We start from the raw sequence: 16,147 nt of genomic DNA on the forward strand, positions 1-16,147 counted from the left end.
CTACCATATAAAATATGATTTCCTCATAAATTACCTAGGACATCTAAAATAAGCCGTAATTAAGCCTTGCCTTGGATAACTCCAGAACTTTTAACAAAAGTTAAAAAGAAAAAAGTTCTTGTAGAAAACATTTGTGAACACGTGGGGTCCTGACAGTCTCAAAACGTTCAAATCGTGCCGAAACAAACTTACAAAGGGACTGAAGTCTGCCAGAGCGATATATTTTAATAACTACTTTTTTTTGTCAGCAATGCAAACAGATGTTACGTGGGAAAAAACTTAACAAGGTCCTATACCGTTCCCACGACGTAAAACGAATCGATAAAATTCATCTTAATAACATAAACCCAACAGAGATATGACGTTATAGTCGAAACGTTGTCCAGATCGATTTTATTGACCACTAAACTTTTGGCTATGTATATCAATGATTTTATATGAAAAAAGTTGACCTTAAAAAACTTGGAGGGGGGGGGCGGTCACCCGCCCCCCCCCCCCTTTTTCTTTTTTTCGTAAATATTCGCGAAAGTTAAAGCGAACTGGCGAGACTAAATTTTTTTTAAATATATATTCTTTTATATCTGATTTTTTTTTCTATAATATTCAAAAATAAGGAGCGCTGTTTACACGATGTTTACAAACAACACCGCGCTCACCAAGTGTAAACACTGCCGCCCATGCGTAAAAAAAAATAAATAAAAACAAAAGTGATTTGGGTGAAGTGAAGCGTCTGCACGTGCACAGATATCGACAGAAATGCGCCACTATACTATGGCGACTTCGGAGAGTTGAGTTGACATATAAACATCTACATTTTCTAAAAATGTTATAAAACGTTTGTATAGAAGTGTCGGGCATCACGTTTAAACAAAAGTCGAGCTTCGTCGAATTTCGCCACAAGTATGCGAAGGTTCGGCGAGCAATCTAATTTTTTTGGTTCGGCGTACCAACAAAAACTTGCAACATATCCGTAAGGGCAACGCCGTTGCGCCTGTCGACGCGAACTCGATCGCCAATTCTTATGAACTCGCGTGTCGTGTTCTGTTTCTCTGAGCTTGTATCTTTTTTTTTTTTTTTTTCCGAGAAATATTACGATTGCTTTTACGTTCGCGCGGAAAAAAAAAAATATGGCGGACATTTTGTGTTTGTTTGAAGGTATACATAATGGTTTTCTTACATACCAGATGTATCCAAGCATTTAGAGGATCGTTTTACAAAGCTCTTGACTAACGTATTTCAAAATTATTTTTAAAAAATGTTAAAAAAAAGGAAAGATTTTGTCTGCTTACGCACGCAAAATGCACATCTGGTACTTGGCGTCACACCCTACCCGTTGGTGCATTCGCAGAAGCGTTAGCTTCGTCGGTTTCGTTTAACTAACAACGGTCCCACTGATGTGAAATTTCCTATATGTGGTGCCACTTGCAGGAAAATTATGCTGCGGTATTATTAACACTTTTGAGCAGCTGTGCGCGGGCGCGTCATAACTGAACCTTGTATTTTTTTCCCCCTTTCATCCAGTTCGCCCCACTTCATCACTTGTCGCGCGACGGGTTATACCTTTTAGACACCAGTGGGTTCATGCCCCCAACGCTGGCTTCGTATGACCTCGCCCTGATAACCGTTTTAGTGGCAGGGCTCCTCCGTGAAGCCATGGAAGATCAGTTTTAGAGAACTGTCAGCAGAGGATGAGGGACGGCTAGAAAATGCAGCGCTGTTTCCCGCTGTTCGCGTCCTTCGGCTGAAATACCGCTCATATGTGGCGGAATTTTAGGGAGAGGCAATTTGCTGTCGGCAGCGAGCAAGCTCAGCGTCACACTCACGCTGAATAACGACTGTGAGCTTGTCGAATACTTGGTATATGATTCGAAGAAAGAGAAAGCGAGTTAGTGACATAGGGAGTTTTAGTAGACGCGGTTCCGATAACTGCGATAATGGTCCTGCATATCCGCGGATTACTTGGGGATCATTTCGCGGATATCCGCTCTCAACTGGCGGACGCGGATAAAAATGCATCAGATTTGGTGGATTACGGATCGGATGGGATGAGGGTATCCGCGGGTCCGGACCTACATTTTTTTTCCGAGGCGGCACATTAACGTGTGTTTCCGCAGTGTGTAAAGTGGATAACTGAGTGATATACCGAGTGCATCATCGAACGTTTCGCGGGAGAAAATTCCTCCCTTAGACAACAGGTGCCTATCGGGGATAAAATTGTTCTGCACGCCAAGAAAGATCAGACATGCATCAAAGATCGTTTTAAAACGTTATATGGAATATATAAAAAGCAGCGCCAACGAGACGAAGGATTAAAGAAGACGGCCAGGGCGCTGCCAAGATGGTGTGACATGAAATCATCAGTGTTGACAGGTGATAAGAAAGAAATACCGCTCCGGATACGTAACAGGATGTCAACGGAATGCAAAGACCTCTTTCCACGTTTACAAGAGGTCCTCTTTGGTCATATCATCATCCCCATGCCTCTCTATCAGCTTATGTTTATCTGATAAAGGAAACAATCGGGAATCGATCACAAGGCGGTTTCGCTTTTCGCTTGACGCACATGCATCCTGCTAGCGAAATCTCGTGAATTCTCGAGATGGATGGACGGATGGATGTTGATGGCTATACCCTTTGTAACTGGCGGTAGCTTGCGCCACCTAGCCTAAATCTAAAAAGACAAAGATATGATTCGTCCTGCCCTTCTAAGACCAATCCCCCCCCCCCCCCCCCCCCCTAACTATCACCAGGCGGTTTTGGGATATCGCCAAGATAACTTTCGAAGGATCGGGCAAAAAAAAAAAAAAGAAAAAAAAAAAACATAATTTACCGGGGAGTTTTGTTTTTGAACGCTTCGATGCGCTAAAACCATTGGCCCGCGCCCTAGAGCTCTAGTGCCATGAGCACGTGCCTGTTGGTTATCTGTCATCTTTCTTCTTCTCTTCTGGATGAAATATTGGGTTGGGAGTTCAGCGTCTATCCTGTCTCCTGTATTATTCTATCCTCACGTTGTTCGCTGACTTAGCCATGTACAATGATGACGCCGCAGTCTATTCTGGAAGCTCACAGTTAATTTATGACTGATGTCAATGTCTTGTCTTTTCAGGGTGTGCTGGTGTTATAGTTGGTCATCCTTTCGACACCATAAAGGTGAGCGCCCACTTGTCGCTATTTGGCTGAAAACTACAAAGTACAAGTGCACACTCTCCCCGCTCCTTCACACACACACGCACGCACGCACGCACGCACAGACAGACAGACAGACGCAATAAGTAAACAAAATTAAAATAGCATGTTTTTTGTTGTTGTTCTTTTTTTTTTTTTTTTTTTTTTTTTTTTGCAAAAATAACGTGTGCGTTGCCGAACGCTGAAATTCCTACCAGATGTAGCGCTAGCGGTACCGACCAGATGCCAAAGGTTCAGAACGAACCGTCAGACTACCCAAGAAGTAAAAAAGCGTTTTGTTTTTTAATTTTTTATGGGAAAACGGCGGCCGACAAAGACGACAAACACATTTGGGCTGAATGGCGTAAACTACTGGGACCTCAAACGTGCCCCATTTTTCCAATGAAAGTTTCAGAAACTAGAATCAAATAACGGTTAGGTCTGAAACTTTGGCATCCGGTCCGCAGCGTTAGCGCTACATTTGGGCGGAAACTGAGCCTTCGGCAATGCGCAGTTCGTTTTTGCGGCAAGTAAAACACTCGAATTGTTTTTCGGGAACACTCTGTATATTATTTGTTTTTGGGGGTTATATATTTTCGACGGGGTTCGGCGCGATAAATCGATATTTATTGGTGTTTTTAGGGTGATAAAAAGAAAATCGATGTTTATTCTGCACCAGCGATAACAAAAGCGAGCATGGGCGCAAAAAAGCCAGTGAAAGTGCAGGGGTACTGAACATAAGATGTATTTTTTATTTGTTTGCTCGAGCCTTTGTTGATTGCATATTATCGAAAGCACATCGGTTATCATGTCTACATTCTTACGAAGCCGAGCACTGCGCACTCACGGAGATATCAACATAAAATAATTATAAGGGAAGAATCATCAATCAAACCTTTGGTGTTAACTTTTTTTTTTTTTTTTTCACTACTCAGGGAGAAAATTATTTAGCTATATAGACCTTTACAAAAATCGCCTTCAGCGAGATGCCATCTTTGTCCTGCTGGGCTGTGAAACGCTGCTGCTGGGCAGCAGCGTTCTTTGTCTGCTGGACTGCGCTGGTTCTCTGTATCAGACGCTGTGCATACGTCCACAGCTCAGTGACTCAGCATTTTTAGCACGGATGATAAGCGATGGAAAGGTCTATAGTGCACGCTGAGGTGTATCCCGCGAAATGCCTGGCTTCAAACATAAAAAAAAAAAAGTTGTTAAGGTTTTTGCAGAAATCTCTATTGCAAAAATATTTGCCGGATAAAATTTGTCCGCCTTGTCTTTCGTATACACCCGAAACGCAGTCCCTATTAATAATTTATTCAATTACACAATTGTAATTGCGGACGTAAAGATGCACCGCAGAAATGATTCTATAAATGCCGTATAATGTCTGCGATTATGAAATAATTTCAACTGCGAGAACAGCTGTTGAAATGCAAGTTCGATAGATTATATCTTTATGGGCATCAACTATCGAATATTTTTTGTTAAATGTAAAACATATATTAAAAAATTGGAATGCGACTGCTCTCAAAAATTGCTGCTGACAATGGATAACTAACTTCCAGCGACCCTTATCATCAAACTTCTATCAAATGCACGACAAACACTATTTCTATTTAAGGCGCGACCGTTTACATGTGTTTATAAGACGTAAGTGAAGAAAAACATACTGTTTCTTAATTTCTCCGCTAAATTTAGCGGGATAATTGACGTCACGTGACGCGATGTCACGTGAGATCCTGACGTCATATGACGTCAATTTTCACCCCAAAGTTGGGGGAGGTTTGTGGGGGGGGGGGGGGGGGGTGCACAGACGGATGGACGAACGGAAAAATTCCTAAAATTTAAAAGATTCGTAAAAAAAGAAAAAAAAAAGTATATATATATATAGTATATATTTTATGCTTTAATATTCCTCCTCCGCAGCCGCACCTTTGAATCTCGACATAAAATATCTTGATGAACATTTGACGAACATGTTAAAGCAAAAAAATACATGAAGCAACTGTTAGTAGTGCAACCACAGCTGCTTCATGCGCGCTGATGTCTCCGACAAGCCTCTCTTCATTGTAACGAGCTAGACGTATCTATGTCAGAGATAACGGCAGATAAGATTGATCCAAGCCCCGTGCGCAACCCGCTTATCTCCCGTAATGGGTTTTAGATATCCAGCAACAATTACGGTGATGTGCCGATGACGCACCCGTTGCTTGAAACTTTGTATCCGTATTGGCGAAACAAAAAGAAACACCTTAACCTTAATTGTACTCCTCTTGCTTCAAATACGTGTAAATATAATAAAATAAATATTATCATTCCATTTTTTTTCCTCTAATGCAAGGATTAAACGACGGCTTTACTCCCATTTGGGTGTAAGCAAATGGATTTTTTTTTTTTCGTGTGTAATTTCGGACCCGACTCTGCAAGCTTTCTTTCGGGCGTACCCTATGTGGACAAAGTACCGGTACCTTTCAGAGCTTAAATCAATCTATTTTGAAATAAAGAAGGGAGGTAGTTGACTCTCGAGACAATTCACGCCGTCCTAAAATTACAAGCCTGAAAAATGATGGCTTCGATGAAGTAACATTAAAGAGATAAAACGAATATCTAGCGTAGTTTGTTTTCATTCTGTCATTCGTATACGTGTACTACATCATGGAGTCACATGGTTAGAGAAGGACTTGTTACCTCGCCATCCCGAAACTTCCTTCTGACCAGATGTGCCTACCCAAAAACTACTCGGTTGACTACATGGATACCTCGACGTTTGCGTGGTACTATTATTAACTTATTCGAAACATAAAATGCAACGATACAAGATCCTTCGCACGCTAGCAACAGTCGTCCTCGACTCCAGCTCCTGACGGGTCATCAACAAGTTTGCCGAAGCTCAAGAGCCCTGAAATGCAAACCAAAGAGCCACTGTTATAAACCGGTCGCACTATCCTTCTTGCTGATAGGAGGCTACGGGCTGACTCTAATTGCCATCATAAGCAGTCTGAGGTCTATCCTTTCGGGCTTCCTTATCTGTTTAGAGTCGGAGAAAGAGACGTCGACCATCACGAAACTTGCTTCTACAGAGAATTGAGCGTTTCAACAGATCTGGATGGATGTGAGATTAAAAGTATCTTTTGGTGACCATATGAATCGCAACCTTTTTCTGGTTCTATCGCGAATTTATTTGAAACAAAAGAGACAGAGATACAAAAAAGACTACTTATCCCTCGAATGATAGCAACAGTTGTCTTCGACTCCAGCTCCTGGCAGGTCATCAACAACAACCTAGCCGAGGCTTAAGGGGACTGAAATGCAAACAAAAAGGCCTACGCTATCCAGTGGTCGCACTATCCTTCTTGAAGATAGGAAGATATATGTGGTGACTCTAATTGCCATCATAAGCTGGCTGAGGTCTATCCTTTCGGGCGTCCTTATCTGTTTACGGACCATCACGTGAGTTCCAGTTGCCATGTCTCTTTGATGTTCGCGCCAGCAGCGGTCTTCGGTGAAGAAAAGTGCTAGCACAGCTGCCCTTCATCGAAAACCGTCACTGCATGTGGTGCGGTGATTATAGGAGTATACATTTCCCACCGTGGCCCACATAAGATGCAGTCGAACAAGGACACGTGTCCACACAATTTATACCCATGGATGGATGGACGGATATACATTAACCTTTTTAATCGGGCGGCGGCTTGCGCCACCTAGCCGAACTTTTTTTTTTCTTTTTTTTTTTTGCATAAAAACAACACCGAGCAGCGAAAGCTCGAACTAGGATTGGTGTTCAAAAGGGGAGTTGCGCTACCTCTCCAGCCTTGTCTGTGACTAATCTGTTCCCATTTTGCTTGAAATAAGCGCCGCGTCGCAGCAGTGACATGACGCTTGTTTCAAGCGTTTCTTTTCGAGAAGAATGCGTTGCGCCAAGCGCCGTTACAGTGTAGCGACGTGGTTCTCATTTCAAGTACAATGGGAACCAATGAGTCACGGAGGAGTAAGGAGAGGTGGTGCAACTCCCGGTCGCCAATGGTAGTTCGAGCCTTCGCCGCTGCGTGAAGAGGGTATGCGCGTGCGCACAGCTCTTATTAAATAAAATCAATATTGTTACTGACATTCGGAGATCGGTAGCACCTGGCCTCGGAACAGTACCATTTCTGGTTTGTAGATTTTTGTGGAACCACGACCATTCATTTGGAGGAGCAGCATATGATTTTGTTCTTGTCTTCACCAGAACGTTATTGGTCACCGTGGATATCGTCATTTTCTTGCAGGTCCGCTTACAGACCCAAGATGGTTCATCTCCTAAGTACAGAGGGAGCATCGACTGCTTCAAAAGCATCATACGCACAGAAAAGGTATAACAATCAGGTCGATTTCATCTGCATTTTTGGCTGACATCCAGATGGCAGCCACGACGTCGCTCTAACGAAGTAGAAGTCATTAAATTGCTATCTGCAGCAATGAGAAAAGTGACTGCTTTGAATGGGATGGTCCAATTTTGCAATGCAAGTATGTATCCTAGGGCTTTCTTTAGATTGAATTTCTGCGCTATTTTTGATAATTACTTTTTGCGTATCAGTGTAAATCAGCGACTATCAAAATTTCGCCGGAGAATTATCTCCGGCGAAATTTTGATAGTCGCTGATTTGCCTCAAAATTGGTTGAACATATTATTAGACCCATCTGAACTAGTAACTGAAATTACCGTTAATTTTATTTTCTTGCGAAGTTTTTTTTTTTTTTTTTTGCATTTCCTTTTTAACACAAACGTTGTAATTTGGAGACATTACAGCTAAACTCACTTCAACAGAAGAAAAAAAAAACGCGACATATTGTTTTTTTAATTGCCTGCAGGTTTTGTTTTTTTACTTCATGGGACGTCATCCCCTGGAGAGCGCGCAGAAATTTGATGCTGGTTTTGACGGCAAGCTTTTTTTTTATCGTTTTCTCAATAGCTGCTTTCATTTTAGAGACAATACATACCTTGTCTGGAAGGGAATTAAGCCTGAATATACCAAAATGTGTTTAAATAACAAAAACAAAAAAAACGACGGTGTTTTTTTTTTTAACAATAACAAGATGAGACAAAAAAAAAAAAAAAAACTGGGCAAAAGCCACGAAGAAGAAAGAGTGTCCTGGGCACCATGGGTATTACCAAATCGCTCATATGCGGAGAGCGAGTCGTCTGCTTCTTGCTCAGAACTTGCAGTGACGTCAGAACGACACCGAGCTCTGATTGGCTTTGATTAAAAGGATAGTGGGTAGACCTCAATGCTAGATGCTTTGAGGTCTACTCACTATTATTTTTGTTTTTCAATCAGCCAATAAGAGCTCGGCGTTCTGACATCATCACAACTCCTGTGCAAGAAGCAGACGAACTTGCGCCCTGCATAGACCAACTGAACGCTCTGACGTCACGGCACCGCGGTGGCGCTGCTGTTGGCACTGCGCATGCGCAGACGCGCCACTCCTCCCGAGTTTGGTTTCTGCGCACGCTCACACCTGGTGTGGACAAGGCCGGCCTGTTTGTAAACAGTGCGTTGGTGTACGTACATACATATCACTGCGTAGTATCCAAGTTGCGTCATTTTCTTCGACTGATAGTGCAATGAAATTGCCTTTTTCTCTCGGCCGGCCCACAGGTACAAGGCCTGTTCCGCGGCATGACGTCGCCTATGGCCGGGGTGGCCGTGGTGAACGCGATAGTGTTCGGTGTCTACGGCAACGCCCAGAAGCAGCTCGGGGACTCCGCGTGGGCGCACGGCGCCTGCGGCCTCTTGGCCGGCTCGGTACAGAGCCTCGTCAGTAGTCCCGTGGAGCTCGCCAAGACCAGACTACAAGGTATGCAGTCTTCCACAGACCTGACCGAGCCGAAATGGGACTAGCGGCGAATTCGAATTGGTCTGCAACGGTGGACTTGATAGCAAGATCTCTTGTCGTTTGCTATGCCTCCTCCATGAATTGCACAGATTGGATTTCTTGCGTACATTGCAGAGATTGATTGATTAGTGTTGATGAATGAAAGACAAAGTGGTTAACCTAGATGTTTCTCCTAGCCGGTTCCCACACTAGAAAGCACGATGAAATGATTAAGATAATGATGAGTGAGATGCCGGGAGTGATGCTATACAAATCACTTCCGCGCATAAGCCCAAAGCTTTAAAAAAAGTCATGAATAAGGAACGGTATCAGAGCCTTGGACACATTTGCAGGTGTATCTATCGTGTTCCTTGCAAAACGCAACGTTTTCTGTAACAAAGCAACATTTCAAGTAGAGCCATGTTGTTCGGTTGGTAGCCGTAATAGTGCATTCACACCGAACATGTTCTACCGTCCCTTTTAGCTCACATTTAAAACAATCGTTGAGTATCGTATACAGGGATCAAATGAGAGCGAGAGAGAGAGGAAGAGGAGGAGGTGAGAGTGCGTCGGGAAACCAGAGCACCGAGCTCCGACTGGAATGATCAGTGCATTGACGCAAAGCTAGCTGCTTTTGTCTCTATTCACTGTTCGAACAGTGATTCCAATCAGAGATCGGCACTCCGACCTCCCCTGCGCGCTCTAGTCTCCTCCTCTCCTTCGGTTTCTACCGAATAGCCTCTGCTCTTAACCTTGGTCACGGTGTCCAGTTGCCAGACACGACAGCATATAATAATGCTCGCATCATCGAAACAATGCAATGAACCGTGCGTACTCGACTGTGTCCTTTCGTTCCAGTGCAGGGTCAGGGCAGCTCCAGAGCGTACTCGGGCCCCCTGGACTGCCTGCGCCAACTGCTGCGCGCCGAGGGCTGCCGGGGCGTGTTCCGGGGCCTCGGCTCGACCGTGCTGCGAGACGCTCCGGCGTTCGGCGTCTACTTCGCCAGCTACGAGCAGCTGGTGCGTCGGGGCACCGGCGGGCCCGTCCACCTCATGGCCGCGGGGGGACTCGCGGGAGTCCTCTCCTGGATGGTGTCTTACCCGTGCGACGTGGTCAAGTCGAGGTTGCAGGTGGACGGCATGACGGGACCACGCAGGTAGGGTACACCTACAACTCTATCTGGGGAATCTCGATGTTCTTCTCCTTATAGGGTGGTGCAACTAACTCTTTATGGATAGTAACTGATGTCGACAGCACGCGATCAGAGGAAAGATAGAATTAAAAGGCGCCAGTCAAAGTCAAAGACTGTGGCCGATAGACGTTCTTTTACGTTCTCCTGAGCAAAAAAAAAAAAAAAAGGTATGGATATAAAACACGTCCGTCTTGTTTCTATGTGGAAAGTTTGCATGATCTTGCTGATGAAAAAAAAATAGTTTAAAACAATTCTTTGGGTACCCGCATTTCGCTGATCCCTTTCTCTCTCTCTCTCAAGGATTGAATAGTTTAATGACCCTTTAAGAGATCTCCCCCACTCCAAAATAAAGAAGAAAACGGAAAGCTCGAAAGAAGACAACATCATATCTAGTGATCTCGCCTATTCGACATCGACAGGAGCCCCCGGTGATGTCTCTCAACGAAGACAGATCAGTCAAGCAGATCGCACTCGTCCCCGCAGGTACTCCGGCTTCTGGGACTGCGCCGTCAAGAGCTACCGGAACGAAGGCGCTGGCGTCTTTACTCGCGGCCTCAACTCGACGCTGCTGCGCGCCTTTCCCACCAACGCGGCCATCTTCACCGTCGTCACCTGGGTGTTCAGAGCCTTCGATCCCAGCGCGGAAGCCGACCTCCACCCGCACCCACACCACCACCACCACCACCCGCCCGTCCACTTTGACCCCGAGCTGCATCTTAGTAGGGTTGCCGTTCTCATGGACTTTCACTTTTAGTCTTAGACGTATACCACGACTGAGTGTATACCAATATAAGTTGATGGCTTAGTTTGTTAAACGTAACAAAAACAGCGCGAAAGGACAAAAGAAAAGTAGACGACTAGACAGGACAAGCACTACTTTCAGCTGACGTTTTCATGAAAAGACAAGGTCCTGTCCTGTCCAGCCTTCTACTTTTCCTTCGTCTTTCGCGCTAACCGTTTTTGTGAGATGAGTGCTCCGATTGGGGGGGTCCAATCCAAGACAAAGAGCCTATACAGATCACGATATCCCTGTGCAGGCCGATGCAGGTTGCAAAGCTCCCCAAACCGAGAAAAATCTAGATCATAAGGTCCTTGTGCAGGCAGTGGTCCATAAACTAGATTCTTATTCCGTCGCAGGCGGCTCCACGTATAAACACACTCGTGCATTGTAGCACGTCATAGAAGATCTACTTCCCGATAGAGTATAATAATAATAATTTAACGAGGATATGGGGTGTAAACAGGCCCGGGGATGCAAATTGCCCGCGTACTATCTCTCGGTCAAGGTGGTTTCGTTTTATAGAGGGGCACATCCTGTTTGTGAGAAATGTCCGCTACTTTGGAAGAGCGCCCATTCATCGAGTTAGCCTCTAATTTTGATCCACCGAAGGAGTATTTCTAACTCAATCTTGAGATCCCTGTGGTGTCTAAACTGGCTTACCATGTCTGTCACGGGGGAGCAGATGGGACAGTTGTTTTTAAACATTCTAGTAGTCGAACTATTTTGCGATAAGTAATGTTAAAGGAAGGGTTCTTCTAAAACGCCCATCTAAAGCGGCGTATGTGACTGACATATCCGAGTACCTTACACCAGCCGCGTACCTCACCAGTAACGGAAGCCGCAATTTCTGCAACAGCCTCAAAGTACTATGGATGTGCCAACCACGGTACTTTAAGGCTGTTGCAGAAATTGCGGATAAGCATATTTATTACTCCAATACCACACTGCTAAGGCACTGAAGATAAAGTTCCTTTCCATTCACTATTTTAAGCTTGTGAAAGTTTGGCGCCACTAGACTATCCCTAAAAGCCTTTTCCCCAATAAAACGGCGAATACTTTTAAAGCGTGCGTTAAAAAAAAATGTGCAGCACGTTTACGTGCACCAGAGTTGCACATGACATCAGTGAGACGGAAAGCTGCGCAACAAGCCTATGCCTTGCTCTCAGTTTACACGAGTGCTTGTGGACAACAGATATACTGAAAATCTTTAGAATATAGATTCAGGAGTTGTATATTTCAGTCTGCCGGTGGTCTTCTCGGGTCTACGCCATATTTCTCGCATCTTTGTGCTGAGTCCAAGCTAGGCAAATATTCAGCTACCTCTGGTCGCAGATGCATCGCAGGAACACCTTGTTGGTAATCCGGTCACACTTTAGTAATACCACTTGATCACGAACGTGCGCTTGTTCGTTGCCACACGGTGGGCGTGAAACGTCACAAAGGCTAGCGACAAGGTGTTTTTGTCTTGTTTCTGAGCACAGTTGGTCGAATGTTGGTACAATGCGATTCAGCCCATTGACTTTCAAGAGAAGGTATGTATTGCCTTGTGCTTTACAAGCAAGGCAAGCGCGATCGCATGCAGTCTGCCAAGTCACGGTAGTGTTTGCATTGTGTGAAGATGGATAGGGCATTATGTTGCATGAACTGAAAATTGTCGCATTAGCCTTACGAATGGTGCCCATTCCCCGGTGTCGGTTTGCGATATCGGTTTGCTCTGTAGAGAATCGTTGAGGACGGGAAAACGTTTTTTGCGATTTCAGATAAGGCTTCGGGTAAGTGACAACAAAGGTTTACGCAACAATGTGTCTGAAGTGTTGTTACTTTGCTAAAGCATATAGCTTATGTTAACACTCAACAATTGAGCTCTCCTAAAATCGAATCCAATAAATGTTTTTGTTTGAACACCTGTTTTTTTGTCTGTTCGAAGTGGTTTCCTTTGATCTTAAAAGTGTGGGCATGTGGTAAATGTCAAGATAAGGAGAGATAAAACAACGAGGCAATGACACATTGTTGGCGGATATCAGCATCACCCATCCCATGCAAGTGTCTTTATGGTGCATTGTCTCCACCGGTGCAAATGTACTAGTCGCCACAACTTTGAGATAGGGACACCATTATCTTCATGTTTTTAATTTAGCAACTCTAACTGCAATCTTGTCAAGGGTATGAGAGTTGCGACAAAATACCCATCATAGATATGAACTGTTTTAACGTGGAACGTTTATAGGCCAAGTTTTCAGACGTAGTGAAACCCCAAAAAGCTTAAACGCGAATTTCCCCGCTAAAATTAATGGGGAAAATAACGTCACATGGCTTCCTGTCACGTGACCTATACAAAATTGCAGTTTTCCCGCTAAATTTAGCGGAAAAATTGACGTGACCTCTACACAAATTCAGTTTCCCCGCTAGGGACAATTGACACGTGATCGACCGCAGCCCGTCATTCCCCATACTTCCTGGACACAGGCTGAAACGACGGGGAAAGTCAATGGGTCAGTGAGGTGCACAGAAGTGGGTGGAGTCGAGGGAGTGCAGAAACCTGGAGGCCCAGCTCGAGAAGAAATGCCTGGAGGTTATTAGCACTAAACTAAGAATGTTTCACGTAGCAACACAATTGCAGGGCAATTTGCCATACATTTTTTTTTCAGTGCAAAATTTGATACCCTTACAGTGGCATGCAGTTAACTTAAACAGCCACAAACAAAATACCGCTACCAGTGACGTGGATTCTCTTTTTCCCATTGGGGGAACGACAAAATTGGAACGTAATTATCATCATCGTCATTTTTGTACGGTAGTTTTGAAAGGAAGAGTGGTACTTAATACATTACAGATATATAGAAACCAATTAACACGCCGGCACAAGCATAATCATAAGCACATTACAAGGTATCCGGGTTAAAGGGGTACTCCGGCGATTCGTTGAGATACCCCAACTAACTATATTGTCTAGGGTTGTGCGAATAATCGAAATTTCGAATAGTAGTTCCGAATAATACACTATTCGATATTCGCTCCGAGAAGAACTGCACTATTCGCGTTTTTCGAAGTGTTGATTGCGGCGGGTTAGCCCCGTTGAGTGCGCTTCTCACCACACACCGGTGCGCTGCGGAGAAGCAATACCCGCGGAAGCGAGCTCCGCAGGTGTTGCTTCTCCGCAGCGCACTGGTGCTTGGTAACAAGCGCACTCAATGGGGTAACCCGCCGCGATAAACACTTGGGAAAAGTATGAATATCGTAATTGCGTGCTTGGAAGTAAAGCATACATTCAAAGCGGGATGTGCCGACTGTATTCGAAGATAAATAAAAAGTTTGTGAATGTGTATATCTACAATGTAATAAAAGTTTCAAAATTAGACTGTTATGCAAGAGATGCTCTTAAAACCTGTGTTCATCATATACAATTCATTATTTTTAAACTCGAGATTAAAGAAAGAATATGTTATATAGCAAGATGTGTATATTCACTCTTTTGGGTATAGTTGGCCATCCCTACAGGATTCATTTTATGTCAATTCCGTCGTTTACTTGCTATCCCAAGACACCAGACCTTCTGAGGGCACAGTTCATAAACATAGATAAACTTAGTTTTTAAATAAACAAGTGAAACAACCTTCACAAGTTTAGCTGGGTTTTCATCTAAGTATTATGCAATGGTAGTGAAATGCGTGGAAAGACTATTCGACATTCGAATCGAAAATATTCGGGCAAAACCACTATTCACTTCCAATTCGCTTCGAACTCAAAATCAACTATTCGCACAAGACTAATATTTTCTGAACCCTCGGCGTTTACCCTTCCCGGTATGTTAATTAGTATCGCGAAATTCAAAATAGTTATTGTGAAATCGGCAAATGAAAATGTTGCAAAAACCAACATTCAAATATACACACAGTTTTCAGTGCCGTAAGCGTCAGTGGAAGGGAGGCTTGCCAGTAGAGCAAGCAGTCTAAAAAATAGACTATGCCAAGTATTTGTTCCGTGCTTGTGCGCGGGCACTGGAGCGAGCTCACAAAGAATTCACTTGACATCATGAAACAAACTGCTTGTAATTAGTTGGGAACAAAATCCACAGCCTCGAGAGTGAACGCATGCCTTCCATTGGTGTCACTTTTTCGTTGTTGCCGGTAAAAACTTCCAGTTAAAAAAAAAAAAAAAAAAAATTGTAAATTCAATAATTTTGCAAAAAAAATTAATATTTTGACCTAATAGTTAAGATACTATTTCAGCCATGTTCGACGGCATATATAGCGATTTTTAAAGCAAATCGGGTACAATGAACAAGTCGCCGGAGTAGTGCCAGGACAGTGTTTTCTCTGCATGCACGTCCACTTTGCCTGAAAATTTTCTTACAGGTCGTTTTTCACCACGTAGTAACACTTATTTCATGCAATGCTGATCGAGGTCTTTGCATTGGTATGCAAGTTGCACGATTGTAAAACAGGAATTATACATCTATAACCGAGCCAGATTGACACACTATGTGCGGTGACATAGGGACAACGTCAAAGAGGAACCGGTAATTAAAAGAAGGCGACAGATGCGAAAGCTTGTCCCAATTCATGATAAACATAAAACACAAAAGATGTGAATAATTCATGTGTACTTGACTGCACAAACGAGTTCCACGTCAGAACAGTTCTATTCTGTACGAACATAAGAGATAATGTAAAAGCATGCAGGTAATTTCTGAAACAAAGTATAGCTCGTCAAAAAACGAAACCTAAGAAAGTTCACATAGTGAAGTAGGATTGAAATATGCATTCCTGAGTGATGTAAAAAGTCGTCAGAGGTTGCTCATTACAAACCTTTGAGTTCATCACCACACTGTGCAAAATTTAGCCTTATGTTCTGCGGTTCTTTATACAAACTTTAGAATTAAGAACCCAAGCTTCGGATAGAGTGCTGCGCACATACAGCAAGAGTAGGTGCATAAGCCTTTCCTGTGACACTGTGCTTTGAAAGCATGTTTTTAAACATTGCAGGGCACTGAAGGACCGTTTGGGTGTGAAAGTTTGGAAACTTCGTCAAAATAAACTTAGAGTGTAAAGCTTGGTTCTTCAATCCGTAAACACCTTGCGAGTCATAAGGCACACCCAGCACATTAGACAGAGCATAGGATAGCAGCAGTGGCGTACCAACTTGTTTATGAGTGGGGG

General features: G+C 43.7%; 1 protein-coding gene across 1 annotated transcript; it reads left to right on the forward strand.

The window, feature by feature from the left end:
* Positions 1 to 3,108: 3,108 nt before the first annotated feature.
* Positions 3,109 to 12,188, forward strand: LOC121832982 (mitochondrial basic amino acids transporter-like). The gene is made up of 5 exons (XM_042288647.1): positions 3,109 to 3,150; positions 7,428 to 7,511; positions 8,799 to 8,997; positions 9,874 to 10,171; positions 10,691 to 12,188. The coding sequence occupies exons 3-5, from the start codon at positions 8,820 to 8,822 to the stop codon at positions 10,959 to 10,961; spliced, it is 747 nt and encodes a 248-aa protein (XP_042144581.1). The 5' UTR covers positions 3,109 to 3,150; positions 7,428 to 7,511; positions 8,799 to 8,819; the 3' UTR covers positions 10,962 to 12,188.
* The last annotated feature ends 3,959 nt before the right edge of the window (positions 12,189 to 16,147 follow it).

This window comes from Ixodes scapularis, unplaced genomic scaffold, assembly GCF_016920785.2.
Source record: "Ixodes scapularis isolate PalLabHiFi unplaced genomic scaffold, ASM1692078v2 PGA_scaffold10__122_contigs__length_95168666, whole genome shotgun sequence".
Taxonomy (NCBI): domain Eukaryota; kingdom Metazoa; phylum Arthropoda; class Arachnida; order Ixodida; family Ixodidae; genus Ixodes; species Ixodes scapularis.